This window comes from Lemur catta, chromosome X, assembly GCF_020740605.2.
Source record: "Lemur catta isolate mLemCat1 chromosome X, mLemCat1.pri, whole genome shotgun sequence".
Taxonomy (NCBI): domain Eukaryota; kingdom Metazoa; phylum Chordata; class Mammalia; order Primates; family Lemuridae; genus Lemur; species Lemur catta.
Genome location: NC_059155.1, coordinates 13,486,155 through 13,504,799, shown reverse-complemented (window position 1 = coordinate 13,504,799; position 18,645 = coordinate 13,486,155). Strand labels below are relative to the sequence as shown.

Here is an 18,645-nt window from a genome sequence, read left to right as displayed (position 1 = left end):
CTATGTGCATGGAGAACAATACGGAAAGGTATGTACTGGTTTGGTAATATGCAAGATGCAAGAATGGTGTGAGAAGGCAGAGAGAGCTAGGAAGCAAACAAAAAACAGGAACAGAAAAAAAGGACCACTATAAAAAAAATAAATCCATTCATCATATTTATACATGTCTATAAATGTATAATAAATTAAATTAAATTTAGAAAAGATACAATAAATACTTCAATACACAATATGATCTCTGCTTATTAAAAAAAAAAAGCAATAACCAAAGTTATCTCTTGGTGGTGGCATTAAGGGTGATGTTTATTTTCTTCTTTATGTGTCTCTGTATTTTCTGTAATGAGAATTGTAGATTTTATTTCATTTAAAAATGAAATAAAGCCAATAAATGTTACTTTAAAAACATTACACTGAGTAATTGAACTCATTTTGGAAAATTAAGGGAGGGAAACAGGGTTAAATACCCCTTTCCCTTAGGAGCTGTCCAAGTAAAGAAATATATGAAATCAGGATCCATTACCCCTCATCTAGCAGAAAGTTACTCACCTAAGGCAAGAGACTAAGTGGCTATTTCAAGGAGCTATTTGAAACAGCAAATGGGGTCCTTTCCCCCCTACCTAACACTTTAATGACTTAAGTAAATCAGAAAGCCATTTACACCACTCTCAATTATCCAAGAATCTGCTAGGCTCTTTACTTCCTGTTCCCTCCCTCTGGCTTGCAGCCATTTCACTGCTCAGGAACAGCTCCAAAATGGGGGTCAAGGAAGAGGAAAGGAGATGAAATTAATTCCGTTGATTTAGCTTCTCATTAGCAACTCTAATAAAAGGTTTGATAAGTGAGATGGTCACAACTCACAGTTAAAATGAGGGTTCCGGGACTCCTGATAATTTCATTTAAGTAAACTTGCCTTTAGAGAAACACGGTTTGCCTGCAATGTACTTTAATAGATTTGATGCTTGCTATTTTTATGAAAGTCAAGACTTGTAATAAGATGATATTTTTCTCTCCTCACTTTAACTTGTCCTTTAAGAAAAAAAAAATCATAAAAACAATGCCCTTCAATGTGAGGAACCATATCCTCAGTGGAGCAGTAGGATCACAAAACCAAGATTCTTGAGAGAAGAGAAGCTGTCTGGCCCCTAGCATGCTCTCAAGAGAAATTTTAGCAGGGCAGCAACCTTCCAAAGGAACATGCCTTGGCCAGACAACCCCCACCACAAGGATTTGCTAAAAAGGATTTGTCAGGGCTTGACAAAATCACATCTCCACATACAACATTTCCCTTTTTCAGTGGGCCTTCATAGACTTTTGTTGTCCTTTGGGGAATTTCAGAGACAAAGTGGTGCAAGCCCATGGTGTTTGCAGCAATGTACTCATCATCTTTTGTTATCAAACAGACAAAAATAGTCTGAATAGCAAGGGCAATAGAGCCAAAAACAATTTTCTCTTACTTGAAGATGACGATAGCTCCCCGACATGGAGGGCAGGCCAGGAGAAAGATCTGCAATTGAAGAATTAAGAATAGTTAGCAAGCAAAATGCTGGACACAGTGACACAATGTTATTTTAACAATAACAAACAAAAAATAACTAAAACACTAACACAAAAAATGTCACATAAAAATGTTAAAAAGGCAAGCCGGTAGTTTCCCAAAGTACATGTTTGTTTGCACATGCATGCATGTGTGTGTGTGTGTGTGTGTGTGTGTGTGTGCGTGCGCGCACGTGTGTGAGAGAGACAGAAGGAAGTGACAAGACTCAAATTTTCAATGCTTCGATTTCAATATTACACAAGTAGTGAGTCTTAGAAGCTTTTTAACCCAGGACAGGTAAAAATAGATTCTGAGCCTGGAACACACACACACACATGCCATCTGGTTTGCCTTCCATGGGAGAATATGGGTTTATCAATACTCAGCGTTGCCAAATTTAGCAAATAAAAATACAGGATGCCCAGTTAAATGTGAGTTCCAGATAAACAATGAATAATGTTTTGCTATGAGTACATCCTAAATATTTCATGGAACATATTTATATTAACACATATCCATTGTTTATATAGAATTCGCATTTAACTGGGCATCCTGTATTTTATCTGGCAACCCTATCAAACTGCCACCCCCAGGTTCTAAAACCTCCCTTTGATTCAATTCTTTTGTTTCAAGGCATGCCTAGGTGTTTTTACTCTTCCATTCTCCTCCCAGGTCAAACCAAACAAAAATAGCCTTGTCATTCTAAGAAACACATCAACTCAGTTCCTTGATACTTGGTGTGACCTAGGCCTGGGTTACAACCTTTGAAAACCTGCAGCTGTGGCAGTTTGACCTTCACCCATACAGCGGTTCTCAAACATCAAGAAGGACAAAAGAAAAGTCCCTGGAAGAGCTTGTTAAACATACATTCCTGGGTTCCCCATTAAGAGTTCTGGTTCCACAAGTAAGGGACCCTAGAATCTGCATGTTCAACAAATGCCTCAGGAGATTCAACCACTCCTGACAGTCTGATATGCTGACCTTGGACTGAACTACTACAGGAGTCAAAGACATTCAACAAGACTAAGGATTGACAAAAGAGTGAAAAGTCATGTTTCTAGAGTTCCTTCACCTATAGTGACTTAATGGTATAGTTTAGAAATCATTGGCATGTGTCCCTATCTTGTTGAGAGCTCTTATTAATATATATTATCTGCATTACGGGTTTGTTGGCTTTGGCATGTATGTGTTCTTTAGAATTTGGATGGTCTTCAGTTCTCTCAGAGTCCACATTTAGAAGAAAAGAGTACTATAAGGAAAATCACTATAAGGAAGGACACCTACTTGAATTCCTGACAAGAGGAAGAGAAAGAAGAACGGAAAAGAGAAAGGATCTTAAAAAGAACATGATCAGGAGTCCATCACCTGCGTGATACCTCAACAAATAGCCTCTCCATGGAAACAGCCATTGAAAACATGCCTTTTCCCCTATGATCAAGTTGATTAAAAGTATAAAGCCAATGATAATTACAGGTCCACAATCCTTTACTGACAATCCCCGAATCCAAAAACTCTAAAAACTGAACGTTTGTCTTTTTGCAAAGCTACTGTGATAGCAAAACATGACATGAACTGTGGTAAGGCATTTATAGACTTTATTTATTCCACTTGTGGTGAATATTCATATGTTTTCCACAAAAATAATAATGTATTTGATTGTGCGGTACTGCTCCAAACCCCACTGGGAGTATATGTAAAATATTCTACATGTACTAAAATCCAGAAAATTCTGATTTCTGAAATACATATGGCCCTAATGGTTTTGTATAAGGATTGTAGACTTGGAATTTCAATTATCCAAACATTAATTTATCCCCACTCCCACCCCACCCCTCAGGAACAGTCCAAGAAAGAAATAAACAAAGCTGGTATTCTTTACCCCTGACCCAGCAGTAAAGTTACTCACCTTAGCCAAGGGACCAAGTTGGAGGCTGCACATAGTTACCCAGCATCAGGCCCATCAAAGGCTATACTCAGAAGCTATAGTATAGAGAGAGGAGATAGGGGCCCCAACCACTTTGGAAAGATCTTCAATACTTCTGGAATCACAAAAGTGTCATGCCAGCAGCCTTCCTGAACTTCTGGAATACCCAAGACGCTTCCCAACGTGCTAAATAGAGAAGTAAAAATGCAACACTGGGCGCTACAGTTAAATTTTACCTTTCTATACCCACAGCCAAGAGAAGATGAGCAGACTCTTGGGGGAAAATTTCCTTTATAAATCCATTTGGCTGGTTATCTACAACTTCCCTATGCCAGAAGCCCAGGAACCTACTAAAGGGAACGAGCCTCCAGTCCCAACCCAGTCAGTTGTTCTGTTATTCCATCAGTCAAGGATCTAACTTCTTTTGAGGCAGCTAATCTAGTCTTGACTCTGAGTTTTCCAACAGTTACTGTCATGTGGACAAGTCATTCTAATCATTACTTTGGCCTTTCTCATCTTATCTGTCTATTCCCATCACCAGGAGAGAGGGTATCTTTTTCAAGCATTCTTTAAATCAGATACATGTACACATATCAAATCAGCAGATTTGAAAAAGGACCTCGAATTCATCACATTCCATTTCCAGTAAACTCATGGCCTCCTTTAGCAACTTCAAAGATTCATGATACTGAATCTCTTTGCTTTGTCATCCTAGTGTCACATCCATAATCGCCATTAGCCAATAGAGCCACAAGAAAATAACATTTTAATTCAGAGGCCCAAGGGCCCCCAGCCTTGACCTGTAAACAACCCTGCTTTCATCCTTGGTTGGCTTCTAACCGCCTCCAAATTTTGGTAGTATGTGTTTCAGACTAGCAGACAGAAAGCTAAACTATCCCTTTGGCTTCAAACAGAGTGGGAAGAGAGGACACTTGGAAGTGCAAACAAGGACAGTGGGAAGATAATAAAGTATCTGAGCATATCCTAGCACCAACCTGGCACTTTGCATTCATGCTGAAATCTGCCCAGCTCAGCACCTGAAGCACAGAGCATGAGCAAGTAGCATACAGAGAAGTGCTACAGAGCACTTCCACTTTCCCATCGCCTGGGAGGCAGGCAGAGCTATCTTATTAAACCCCATTTTACAGATGAAGAAACTAAAGGGGAAAGGTTCTGAAAAGCCTTCTGATGAGAACCCAGGTCCCCTAACTGCCAGTTCAGTGCACTTTCTACCACACACCTGACACAAATCAGGCCTCGTGGGGGCTTCTTTTCTTTAGACTGTAACCCTGCCCCTTGACCACATGGCACACAGGGAGTCACCCAACGGCCCCACACCTGTGCCACCAGTCAGCTCATAAGATCTACTCCCTACAATGTGAGATACATCAAAACACAAATCCAACAGGGCAGCAAATTACGTCTACACATATGAGTTTCAGAGCGAGTCCAGCATTCCCCAAAGACAGGCTTGTTTTAGCTCCAACCTGCCTCATCCCCAGGTCTTTTGGGCATTTGCAATCCTTGAATCCTTACAAAACTGAGGGCTTTTGACTGGTTTTTCCCCAAAAAATCCACAGGTTCCATTCAAAACCACACTCTCAGCTTCCCCAGGAAAAATCCCTGTACCACTTCAAGGTTCTCCTACCCCAAAACTTATAAATTCACCTTTCCTCAGCATCCAGTGTACGTACCAGCTGCTGTTCCAGTTCATCCCCTACCTCTGAACTGCTCTGGCTCCAGATTCCCACCTTCTCTACCCAAGCTCTCAGCTGTCAATTTTTCTGCTTACTATTCCTGTCCCCATAGTTGTATTAGTCCCAAATTCACTGCCATCATTGTTCATCCTCCCATCTACTTTTGCTCCACCTCAACAATAGATTCAACAAACCCCCATTTTCACAAGACCTAAAGAAGATAGTTTTTGTTCACAGGAGGAATTGTTAGTACTATGAAAACTGTAATTGAGGGAGGGGGCAGTCACCACAGACCATCCTAAATGAGGCACTAGCCAGGTTAAATAATGAAGAGGCATGGGCAAATCAAATGAAAGGGAAGCAGAGAGTGAGAGAGGTACAGGAGAGTGGTGTTTGGCCTAGCACACAATCTCCCCAGGCCTAGCCCTCCTGGCTCTACCGCCAATGATGGCATGCAGCTCTCTGGGGATTCCCGAGGCCAAGTACACATGACCATTACCCTCCACAGGGAAGATTAACTCACTGGGCTGCCCAAAGTCTGTCTTATGGCTCTATCCGCTAATGCTCATACCCTAGGGCCCTCATCACCTCTCTTAGGACCACTGCATTAATCTCTTCATTGTTCTCCAACTTCCAGGCACACTTCCAAAGAGGGATCTATCTAAAATGCCCCTATGATCTACCACTTTAAATCTTTCCATGGCTTGCTACTACCTGCAGAAAAAGCTCAAGTTCCTTAGCATGACAGACAAGGCCTTCTTTCCTCTGCACCCCTCCTATATCTCCAGCATAGCAGCCTCATGCATTATGCCAAACTGTCTCCTAATCATACTTTAGGTCAATCAATACACTCCTACCACCTCATTTTCCAATAGCTTCAATGTATTCAATTATATGGATATGCAACGATTTACTCAACCAATATCCTCCTATTGCACATGTAAGTTATGTCAATATTTTCAGTTCCTTTACTATTCCCTTAGTTCACATTCGTAGACTGTCTAGATCTTCAAAGGATTGAATATCCATTTTAAGGCTTTTGATCCACAGTTCTAAACTGCCCTCCAGAAAAGTTATTTGAATTGATACTCCCTTAAGCAACATACGAGAATGTGTTTTCTGATGCAGCCTGGCCAACAGGTAATTATCATTTGGTAGTTATCATTTGTTTAAAAAGCAAAACACATACACACAATTGATCATTTTCATTTGCATGTCTTGGGTTACCAGAAATGTTACACTATTTTCTAACAGGTTTATTGGCCAGCTGTATTTCTTCTTTTGGGATGTGACCATCTGTCCACTATGCCTATTTTTCAACTGGTGTATTCTTTTTTTATTCAGTTATAAAGAGCTATTTATATTTAATATATTAATGACTTTTATACAGACTGTTTGCCATTTATTGCAAGTATTTTTCCCAGGTTGTTATTGTTGCAGCTCTGCTTATGATCGATTTTGATGTATGGAAGCTTTTTTAAACTTTATGTAATCAGATGTATTTGTCATTTCCTTTATGGTTTCTGTCTGGATATCATGCTTTGAAAATCTTTTACAACCCTGGAATTATAGAGTCACTTATTGTTTTCTTAATATTTTCGTAATTTTGTTTTTAAAATTTAAATCTCCAACATCAAGAAGTTGTGCCATTACTAATCCTATTCACTCTTCCAGAATGGCTTTCCTACCTTTCCTCTTATGGCTAACTCTTATTTATCCTTAAATGCACAATTGAGCATCATTTTCTCCAGGAAAACTTCCCTGCACTCCACAGTTAAATGCCCATCCTCAGTCTTCCCATTATTCCCCTCAGTTTACATCTTTCTGAGAATTTACCATTTTTGTCAGTCTAAGGAGATTACAAAGATGTTTCCCTCAAGAAGTTAGATAAAAGGGAAATGAGAATGCCTGCTAAGAGTTAGTCTTTAAAATCCCAGACTTGAAAGACCACATTGTAACCTGCTTGAATTATAGCTAAAGAAAGAATGGGGTTGGCCAACCACTGAGATATAAAATAAAGAGAATTGCAAACGCATATTTGGTAGTGTCCACACCCAAGCAGTGTTCACACCCAAGCCCATAAATATCATGTTTTCTTGTCCCATTGGCAAATTCATCCCTATTAAGAGGATGGAAACAGAATAGGCAGAATTGCTAAGTAGCTAAGACTACGGGCTTTAGAGTCAAGACAGACTTGGATCCACATGCTGGCTCTGTCACTTAGCAGCACTGTGGCCTTGGGCAAGAGATTGGAGGAATTTTCATCTGTAAAATGGTAATAAAAATAGTACCTGTGTCTCACAAGGTTTTGGAGAGGATCAAATGAGATAAAGCAAGAAAAGCAACTGGCACAATGCCTAGCATATAGCTAGGACTCAATACATAATAGCTATAATTATTCTGATTTCAACAGAAAATCTATCCCTACTATGAGCCACATCAGCAACAGCTCATATTAAAATTTCAATTTATCTCACTCCACTTATTCTAATTCCATACTTGCATAAGAACATTCTGGTATGTTACTTGGCTTCCTTGTCCAGCTGCCTTCAGGGAGAGGATATTTAACCCCTTAAATTCAGTTTCCTCATCTGGTGAATGAAGATTACAATAACACTAGCTCATAGAGTAACTGTAAGGATTGAATGCTTAAAGCACCTAGTTCAAGTGCCTGGCACATTATAAGGAACAAAATAAGTATGAACCATTGATAGCATCATCAACTTATTGGATGCCCAAATTGCAAAATCGCAATCAAATCATGAAAAAACATCAGATAAACCCAAATTAGGGGCATTCTACAAAGTAACTGACCAGTACTCTTCAAAATTGTCAAGGCTGTGACAGACAAAGACTGAGGAACTATCATAGACTAGAGGGGACTCAGGAGACATGACAACTAAATGCAATTAGGGATCCTGGATTAGATCCTGCAACAGAAAAAGGACACTTATGGAAAAACTGGTGAAATCTAAATAAATCTGTAGTCAAGTTCACATAGCATTGTACACAAGCTAATTTCTCAGTTTTAATCATTTTACCATAGTTATGCAAGATGTTAACATTAGGGGAAGCTGGGTGAAGAGTACGGAGGAGTAATATCTTTGCAATTCTTCTGTAAGTCAAAAATCATTTCAAAATACAAAGTTAAAAACAGGTGCCATAATCTAAATCAATTAGCCTATCTTCAAACCTCAGAGCTATCCTTGATGTTCCTTCCACCCCTTTCTCAGCCCCCTCATGTACTCAGTCCCCAAGTTCTGCCATCTTGTCACTTCAACCCTTTCAACATATCTCAAATCCATCCTATCCTTTTCCTAGTTCAGACCCTATCATTTTCTTGAACTGCTACAGCAGTTTCCTATTTGATCTCCAGGTATCCAATGTCTCTCCTTTTTCACTGTTAATTCATACAATATTGTCGGGTTTCTATTTTTTTTTTAAAGACAGGGTCTTGCTCTGTCACCTGGGCTACAGTACAGCAGCACAATCATACATAGCTCACTGCAACCTCCAACTCCTTGGCTCAAGTGATCCCCCTGCCTCAGCCTCCAGAGTAGCTGGGACTACAGGTGTGTGCTACCACACTCGGCTGACTCTTTAAAATTTTTTGTACAGACAGGGTCTCGCTATGTTGCTCGGGCTAGTCACAAACTCCTGGGCTCTAGTGATCATCCTGCTTCGGTCTCTCAAAGTGCTGGGATTACAGGCATAAGCCACCATGCCTGGCCAGGTTTCTGTTCTTAAAATAACACTCTGATCATGTTACACTCCTCCTTAAAACTTTCAGATGACAGATTCATAGCAGTAATTATCAGAATCCCAGCTGACTTTTTTGTAGAAACTGATGATCTGATTCTAAAATTTATGTGGAAATGCAAAGGGCCCCAAATATGTAAAACTTAACCTTGAAAAGGAGGAGGAGGACTCACACTACCTGATTCAAAACTTACCACAAAGCAACAGTAACAAAAACAGTACAGTACTGGCATAAAGATAGATCACCAAAAGAATAAAATTGAGAGTCCAGAAATAAACCCCCACAACTGATTTTGAACAAGGGCACCAAGACCATTCAATAGTGGAAAGAATAGTCTCTTCAACAGATGCTGCTGAACAACTGGTTATCCACATGTAAAAGAATGAAATTGAACCCCTACCTCACAACCCATATATAAAAATTCACTCAAAATCAATCAAAGACCTAAATGTAAGAGCCAAAACTATAAAACCTATGAAATGGTGCTGCAACTTTGGAAAACAGTCTGGATTTATAGGGATAAATTTCATGACCTAGAATTTGACAATGGATTCTAAGATGTGACAGCAAAAGCATGAGCAACAAAAGAAAAAACATATGAATTGGACTTCACCAAAGTTAAAATATTTTGTGCTTCAAAGGATACTATTAAGAAAGTAAAAAATACAACCCACATAATGGAAGAAAAAAAATTGTAAATCATATATCTGGTAAGAGTCTAGCATCCAGAATAAATAGCTCTTGAAACTCAACAATAAAAAGACACATAACCTTGAATAGACATTTCTCAAAGAAAACATACAAATGGCCAATATGCCCATGAAAAGATGTTCAACATCATTAGTCATCAGGGAAATGCAAATCAAATCCTCAATGAGATAACACTTCACACCCACTAGCATGGCTGAAATAAAGACAATCACAAGTATTCACAAGGATGTGGAGAAACCCTTATACACTATTGGTGGGGATATAAAATGGTGCTACAACTTTGGAAAACAGCCTGGAAGTTCGTTAAGAGGTTAAACATAGAGTTATCACATATAACTCAGCAATCCTACTCCTATATCCAAAGGAAATGAAAACCTATGTCCAACCAAAAACTTATACACAGATGTTCACAGTAGCATTATTCATAATAGCCAAAAGGTGGAAACAACCCAAATGTTCGTCAACAGACAAATGGATACAGAAAATGTGGTATTTCCACACAATGGAATATTATTTGGCATAAAAAAGCAAAGTACTGATAATGCACAACATAAATGAACCTTAAAAACATTATACTAAGTGAAAAGAAGCCAGTCAAAAAAGACCACGTTATAACAACCCCATTTATATGAAATGTCAGGAATAGGCTATTCTATAGAAACTGAAAGTAGATTAGTCATTGCTTAGGTCTGGGAGAGGGGAAGGTGGGTGGGGGGTTTAATAGCTAAATGGTATGGAAGTTTTTTGGGGGGGTAATGAAAATGTTCTAAAATTAACTATGGTGATGGCGGCAGATACATGTGAACACACAAAAAACAATTCAATTGCACAGTTTAAATGAGTAAATTATATCTCAATAATGCTTTTTTAAATCCCACAAATTTTGGATAGGTCCTTATTGCTTGGTGAATAAGGTCCAAACTCCTTAATTTGGCATTCAAGTCCCTCCCCTCCTGTATCATCATTTGACCCCCTCCCCCATCAGCATTATTATTCACTACTCCCTCTCAAATGCCTTTCTATCCAACTGAGATGAATTATTCACCATTACTCATACACCCCTTGTGGTTTCCTTTGTCTTTCCTGTCGCTATTTTTCCCCCTGAAATTCTCTCCTCCCAACTCATCTTCACATGTTTATATTCTGCTTCTCTCACAAAGCCCCGTTCAAATGTTCCCTCCTATGCAAACCCTTCCCTGTTCTTCAACCCTCACATGGTAGGCTCTCAAAAAATTATTTACAGAGAGAATGAAGGTAAGTAGTGCTTCCATATGATGGCTATCACTGCCAGAGGATAATTCTCCCAAAGCCACAACTGTACGTTTTTCCTTTCCTGGTCACAGCAGCAGCTCACTATTTCAGCTCCCTTACTAAGTCCCTGAGATTGGTTCCAAAATGGTACTCTCTGCTTCTCCCAATACCTTGCCCTTGATGAAGAAAGCATTGACATTACATTATCCCAGGGCCACCGAGTACAGTTGTGTAGGTTGTGCACTGCACAACCCTAGTGGCGCCATTCAATTATAGTCTATGTGAATGGCACCCTCTCCTAGGGTTGTGCAGTGCATAGCCGTTCGTGGCGGCCCTGCTTAGAAACACCCCTAGTATTTGGGAACAAAGCCAAAAAGAGCATTCAGTGAGAGAATCACTGTAACTATTAATATATTGCTGTTGAGAAGTAGGCAATTTCCAAATCTTATCAAAAAGATTACAAAGAAACTCAAGAGAATAGCATGGTCATAGCACACACAGAGTATTTGCATAGAATTAGAAAACAGGAACATCTAAGAGAAAAAGTGTTACTGATGAGCCTCCAGTAGTAGAAAGAGAGAAAAGGACACATATTCAGGTCATACTACAAAGCTGTGACAGATAAGCAAAAAGGGATAGGTCTTGATGGCCTACCAAAGCCTACACGGTCTCTCTCATGAGACTCTTCAACTCCATTTTGTTCTAATTTTAGGCTATCAAACAAGCCTTATTTAATTTGGCTTGAGGAACCTTGCTATCAGAGAGGGTTGAAAGGCACAAGTGTTCTCGTCTCTATAAAGGTCTTACTCTCATCATCAATTGATTCTTTGGCCTGATGGTTTATCAAGGAGTCTTCTGTAAGGTTGGGAAGTATGACTCAGTCTGCTAGAAATTAACATCCCTGGGTAAGCTGACAAAAATTAGGCTTTGAACCCACAAACCAAGTTGCAGAATTAGGACCCGTATCAACTCCACCAAGACACAGCTACCCTCAAGCTCAGCCAGAGCAGCCAGCCAACTAGGCCCCCTCCCTACCACTTCAAAAGTACAACCATTAATGAAGGACTCTCGAAAATGGAGAGCCATAAAGTACTGGACGTACTGGTTATGACTACAGGAGAGCTGGTGGTGGAGTCCAAGGATGCCAGACATTGAGTTTGTTTCTTCCTTTTATCCCCACTCCAGTTCAGCTTAGCCTCCCTCTTTCATATTTGCCCTACCTGGCATATTTCATTCCACTTCTTCCACCTCCAGAGATTTCCTGGATAACCCACCCAAACTGATCATTCCTTTTCTGAACATCATTGGTACTTAACTGGTACTATACGCTAATCACTTGATTAGTCTCATACTGTTATTAATAACAATAATAATAATGGCAGCAACTATTCCTTACTGACTGCTATGTGCCTGGCACTAGAGTCAACATCTTGCATGTTAGTTCATGTATTCCTCATAAGAATCCCATTACATAAGTGATATTATTGTCCATCCAAACTGAGCTACAGAAAGATTTAAGTAAATTGCCTAAGGTCACACAATCAGTAAGTGAAAGAGTCAGGCCTGGAACCCAGAACTCTCTGATTCCAAAGGTCATGTTTGTAGCCAATACTACCTTTTGTTTCTGCCGTAAGATAATTTCTCTTCTGTGGAATTCCCTGTGCCTCCACTCCACATAGTAACTAATAGTGTCATTCACATAAAAGTCCCCCAGGACACATGAAGTCTGCCTCTGCTCCCTGGCCAGCCCCCAGCCTAGGACACAAGCTGGAAGAGAAGAAGGTGCAGTGAGCACAAAGAACCTTGACCTTTCGGGGGAGCCACAGGAGTTCTCCTCCTCTGACCCATTTAAGAAAGGATCATGCTGCTGCCTTGACCTCAATCCCAGAAAAATATTTAGAACAGGATGATCTGGTTGCCTTAAAACTCTTCAAGAAAATTCTGAAGTAACAGAGCCTAGGCCAGCACATGGGAGAGATGGATAGTATCCAGTTCTCTGAAGGAAGGAGACTGAGTATGTCAGGGTCACAGCCACATGGGCCAGCTAATGTCGGCAGAACTCTGCCAACCAATGGACTATGGTCAAAGTTGGTTTTTTTTTTTTTTAGGGGGATAGGTATATTTTTAAAGAAGGGACTTTTTTTTATACCTCTTTAAGCCTCAGTTTTCTCATCTTTTAAAACAGGAATAAGAATATCTACCACTCGCAGTGCCACTAAGGTATAAAATGAGAATGTAATAAAAGCACCTATTGCCCAGTACTTGAATCAGTTTGTTCTTCCTGGGGTTCCGGACACAAAGAGATGCAGGACACAGTTCCTGTCAGCACGAAGCTCACAGGCTGACAAAGGTCTCTCCTGCACCCTGTCATCCAGTGATAAAACTGATTGGTAAGTTACCCTACCTCTCAACAGATCATTTTGTCAAAGAAGGGAAAAGCTCTTGGCAAGAATAAGGGTTGGGGGTTAAGTCTTTGCTTCCATGTCTTTGTTGCTGATCTCCCATCCACACCTCTGCATTAAAAAATACAATCTATCACTATTTGGAAACGAAGCATATAAACCCTGTTCTTTTCTTCCACAATACTCATCACCATTTTGCATTTATATGTAGCTATGTTTTTGTCAAATGTCGATCGTCCCTGCTGACCATAAGCTCCTTGGAGGGTAGTTGTGTGATGGTCCTCATTGTAGGTCCAGAACTTAATAGACTGCTGGGAACATATAAGATGCTCATCAGATAATTGCTGAATGAATAAATGAAACAAACAGATGTCTCTGTGGTATGTGGATAGACTTGGTTACCTAAGCAAAAGTCACTTTAAAACATTCAAGCCTTCTTTATGCATACTGTACCTCTCGAGATTTCTGTGAAACTGGTAATAATGGTGGTTTGTTTCTGGGGAGAAGAACTAGTAGATTAGGGGTTAGGGGCTGAAGGGAATTATATATGCTATTCTATTCCTTTTAAATTGTTTGAGTTTTTAAATAACAACCAATCAAACATAAATATACCAGATAAAATGGATCTGCTATATTTGAAGCCCAAATAAACAAACAAAATCCAAGCCTTTCCATAGGAAAGTGAAATACTGGCGGGGATGGGAAGGAGACTATACCCTTGTGTGACTAAAAACCTATGAATCAGGGGTCCTTAAGAATGAGGTTGACCTATATGTACTAACATGGAAAGATGGCCAAGATATTAACAAAAAAATATACAAACACTGCTGAATTATCCCATTTTTAGAATAGAAATATAAAATGTTTAACATATGCAGAGACAAAAATCTGAAGGAAAAACACATTTCCAATGGCTATCTCTGGGGCACTGACTTCTGGGGGACTTTTTTTTGCTATGTGTCATATTCCTGTAATGTTTCAGGTTTAGATCATGAACATGTATTACTTTTATGTTACAAAAACACTATAAAAAGGAAATTCACAAAAAATAAAAATATAGTGTCTAACTCTGCTAACCACCTGGGGCATGAGAAGGGAGGAGGCTAGAAATTGGGGAAAGCTCTGTCCAAACCACACTAGAGAAAGTGAAACTGCTGTTTCTCCATACAGGTAACCCTTCTTCAAGCAACTGGAAAGATTTGTTTTAATCCCTGAGACTGCCTCGAGCCACTGTTACAGCCCAGATGTTGGATAATTGGATTTTTTTTTTTTGAAGGGAAGGTATCTATCTTCTGTATGCAACAGTACTGCCAGGAACTAGAGGTGGGGAGTGGGCAGGTGGTGACAGTAGGCCTCTTTAATTTCTCAAGCTTTATTGGTTCCACCTGGAAGGTGGTAAAGGCAGGTAAGAACAGTAAAGGCAGGTAAAGGCAGATAAAACTGAGGTATAGAAAAGTTGATCCTATTTCCTTCACCTTGCTTAAACAGCCCAGAACCCAGCTGTTTGGCTTTGCTGTAAAATTCAGTGGTTTTAAGTCCTGAATGCACATTAGAATCCCCCAGGCAGTTTATTTTTCTAAAAATATCATTCCTGGGCCCTACTCCTCAAGATCCCCACTCAACTGGTCAGGCCTGGGGCCTGGGCATCAATATTTTAAAGTGCCCTGGGTGATTTCAATGCACAGCCAGGTTTGCAAGTCACTGTTCCACCCACTGCTTAATGCCCCAGTATCCTTAGAGAAAGAGACCTCAGTCATTAATTTTAAAAGTCTTCTTTAAGCAATATATTCCCCTCAAAAAAAAAAAAACAGGCTGAAGAAGTCTGTAACCAAGACAACAAGCTGGGAGCACAAAGAGATAAGTCTTCTGTGATTTGAAACCAAAGGAAGCAGAAGAGAAAAAGTAGAGGAGTCTGAAAACAGACACTGAGAAAACTGAATGTTAGCACATCAGACTCCTGTTCCATCTCCCAAACTAGGTATCTTGACACAGATGCCATAAAGACTGAAAGCAACCCTGAATTATCAAACTATAAAAGACCTGCTTTCTTCTTAATTGAACTTCTGAGAAAAAAATGGGATCGTATGCTTTTGTGGAGGTTACAAACCAATTTTTTTCTTCCAAGCTCCCTCTCTCTTTCCCACATGTACCTGACCCAACTGCAGAAGAGAATGACAATGAAACATGAAATCCGCATGTGTTTGGATTTTTAGAAAGGGTTCTTCCTCCATATGTGCTCTGACCCTGGAGCTTGGGTTTTGTTCCCAACCAGGGAAGCACTGAGATGGATGAAAGGGCTGAAGACGCTGCAAATTGAAAGCCACGGAGGTGGCCTTTTGTTCTTTTTTTCAGGTAAGGCCTATTCTACAAAACAGACATCAAAAGGAAATTTCTGCCTCTGATGAGCTGAAATTGAACAAAATGTGATGAGGCATAAATGAAAAAAGAAAGGAAAAAAAGAAAAAGGGCCTTTATATACCAGGAGGAGCTCTTTTCTGAAAACTGCCTCAAATTACAGCACTTTCCACATTTGGTTCACTCCAGGAAGCTTTGCTTCGTATCTAGCACCAAAACGTGTTTTGCCACGTTATAAGGAGAAGTAGAGACAGATACAAATGGCCCAGAGTTTGGTGGTTTGGCAGTCACGAGGGAGAAGGAAATGCATGACTCCAACAAGAGCCCCCTGGACTCATTTGTTCCCTCAGCCCAGACAAACAAACGAGTTTACTGGCAGAGTGTTAATGTCAGAGTGACATTAAAGAAGGGGCACACAAGCAAATCTGTGATGGAGCAAACCACTGATGGTTTGAAGGCATGCAAAGACATACATTACTTTTTCTTAAAGGGGTGCAATGAATGGTGCTTTCCTTTATTATCCATTATGATATTGGCCAACCAGCCTCTGAGGACTTGGGGCAGCCTAGTGAAAGGTGGAAGGTGGAAGGATGCTTGGCTCTCATAAGCCTTTGAGATTGGCTTTTGAGCTTATGATCATTTTAATTAGCCATCTACTGGCTGTTTTCTTCACCATAGGGAAAAACAAACAGCCGGATGTGGGACTCCTGGAGTGTGTCCTACTGAAAGCTAGGTGGAGAACTGAGCTATGCCATCCCCTTCGGCCAGTTATGTGTCTACCATGAGAAGCCAACACTCAGTCCCAGGCTGACACCTGGAAAAGCACTGCCTGCCCTTCTTCTCCAGGGGTCTACAGATATTTCCTCCTTGCAGGTCATTAGATGGATCTTTCTCTTAAATGCCTTTTAACTTTACTGAGGTGATCCATTAGGCTGTACGTCCTTTAATCCAGTCTTATGGAAGATTCTGAGCAGAAGAAAACCCCCAGGAGCCACAACGAGAAGGCAAATAACATTAGGCAAGAGGTATTCAAAGCACTACATCATTTTTAATAGCTCAGGCAGGGCCCCCCAATAGATGACCTATAAGAACTTGCTCTATAAGAACTACATGAAATTACTACTGCACTAATATTAATAACAATATTTATCAAACCACATGCTCATCAATTAAATGCTAAATGATATAGAAAATTCTAAAATTCATCATCACACTAGCAGAGTGATTTTAGCAAATTGCATAATCAAGAAATACCCACTGAGCATTCAGTTATGTTCTACACTCCCAACAGATGTGGAATCCTAGAATAATGAAAAGCCATCTGTTATGTCTAAATTCTGTAAGCAATGCCTTGGATAAGCTGCACTCCCTTAGCTCCTCCTCCACGCCCCAGCATTAAATGAATCAAATCTAAATTACAGAAGGCACTTTCTATATTGCTTCATTCTTCTGGTTCCCCCATATATTACCAGTAGTGACCTTGGTCAAGTGATTTGAGACTGCCTCAAATACCCCCAGAAGGATAAGTTGTTCCAATGCATTCCGACTTTATTTATAGAAATGCATACCTCTGGAAGAAAATGCAATGGCCTGGGAGTCAGAAGCACTAGGTTCTAATACTAAAACAGCTGCTAGCTACGGACTTGGGCAAAAGAACTTGCCCTCTCTAAAGCTCAGAGCCCATATCTCTGAGAGAGGAGGGCTGGATCAGCTTGAGGGTTCTCAGCACAGTTTACCAGTTCATGTGTATGTCTCATCAGGTGAGAAAGGTGAGGGAAGTAATTCATTATAAATAGTTCAAGTAGTGAAGTTCGCAAATGATTTGCATATATATTCATTTCAATGTCATCTCCATGAAAATTCACTCTTTCTCACTTGTATTCCTATATGATTTCTTGAGTTATAGAGAAAAGGCTTGAATTACAAATACAGTGGTTAGAAATTCTGCATAACCCAAACATTATCTTCTTATTGATGTGGCCCTTAGCTTAGTCTGTTGAGCATGTGAAGACCATCCATCATGTGTAGAGCAGCTACAAAAAGGTTGTGAACCCCTGGACTAGATCATTCATTCACCTGCCATAAGAACATACAACCTACCAGACACTATGCTAAGTGCCAGGGATACCACAGTGAGTAACACAGACATGCTCTTTGCTTTTGTGGAGTATTCAGTCTGGCAGGAGGGAAGAGAAATGACACAAAGCATGCAAATCACACTATAATAAAAACTGTGATCAGAGTTTTGAGAGCCTGTAATACAAACACCAGTTAGGGGGTAGGCGGGAAGAGAACATTCCAGGCAGAGGGAAAAGCATGGGTAAAGGCTTAAATGGCTCAGAGGTGACAAAGGCACATCCAGGGAACTCAAAGTATCTCTTTTTGCCTAGATAATATGGAGTGCCAGGGAAAACATGGTAAGGAATGATACTGGAGAGGTGAGCAGAAGTCAGATCACACAAAGCCTAGGAGGCCATGTGAAGGGGTTTAAATCATTCCCTCCAACAATAAATCCCTATGATTCTGCTCAGAGAATGAAGCTGGGATGTATGCCTAGGATCACAGATCTGAACCTTAATAGTCTTTTCCCCATTAAAAACACTTAGAAATTTTCATTAAAGGCTTGGAGGGCTGGACTTCTACTCCACTTCAGATTAAATAGGCTTTTGCCGGCTGGTCTGGGAACCTGACCCACAAGAATAATATTGTGTCCATGGGAAAATGCAATCTGAATTCTAAATAGACTTCTAAAGAAACTTTTGGAACAAAACCATTCAACAGTTGTTGGGGAATGCCTGGAAAGCAATGAAACACAGGACCTTGTTTTACTCCACAGAGACAGTGTTTGGAAGAAAAGGCTGAACACTATAACCATTCTCTTAAAATAAACACAATATCCTCAGTTTGATTAGTAGAGTTGTATTTAGGTACAACCATTGAATGGCATTATGCAATGCCTATTACATATTTAAATTACCACAAAACCCCAAATATGTTGGGGATGACTGGCT

At 40.1% G+C, this 18,645-nt stretch overlaps 1 protein-coding gene across 15 annotated transcripts in view; it reads right to left on the bottom strand.

The window, feature by feature from the left end:
• TMEM164 (transmembrane protein 164) overlaps window positions 1–18,645 on the bottom strand; it is a 171,380-nt gene that overhangs the window by 110,315 nt on the left and 42,420 nt on the right. For 11 of the 15 annotated variants that reach the window (XR_006731794.1, XM_045538886.1, XM_045538875.1 and 8 more), the window contains one exon: window positions 1,455–1,504. The exons of 1 other annotated variant lie outside the window; for it this stretch is intronic. Coding sequence is in view for 11 of the 14 variants with exons in the window: in XM_045538875.1 (XP_045394831.1) it covers window positions 1,455–1,504 (50 nt within the window). In the remaining 3 variants the exon portion in view is untranslated. Of the gene's footprint in view, window positions 1–1,454; window positions 1,505–3,440; window positions 4,555–18,645 lie in introns of those variants that run through there. 3 more of the 15 variants (XM_045538882.1, XM_045538881.1, XM_045538880.1) reach the window with 2 other exon arrangements.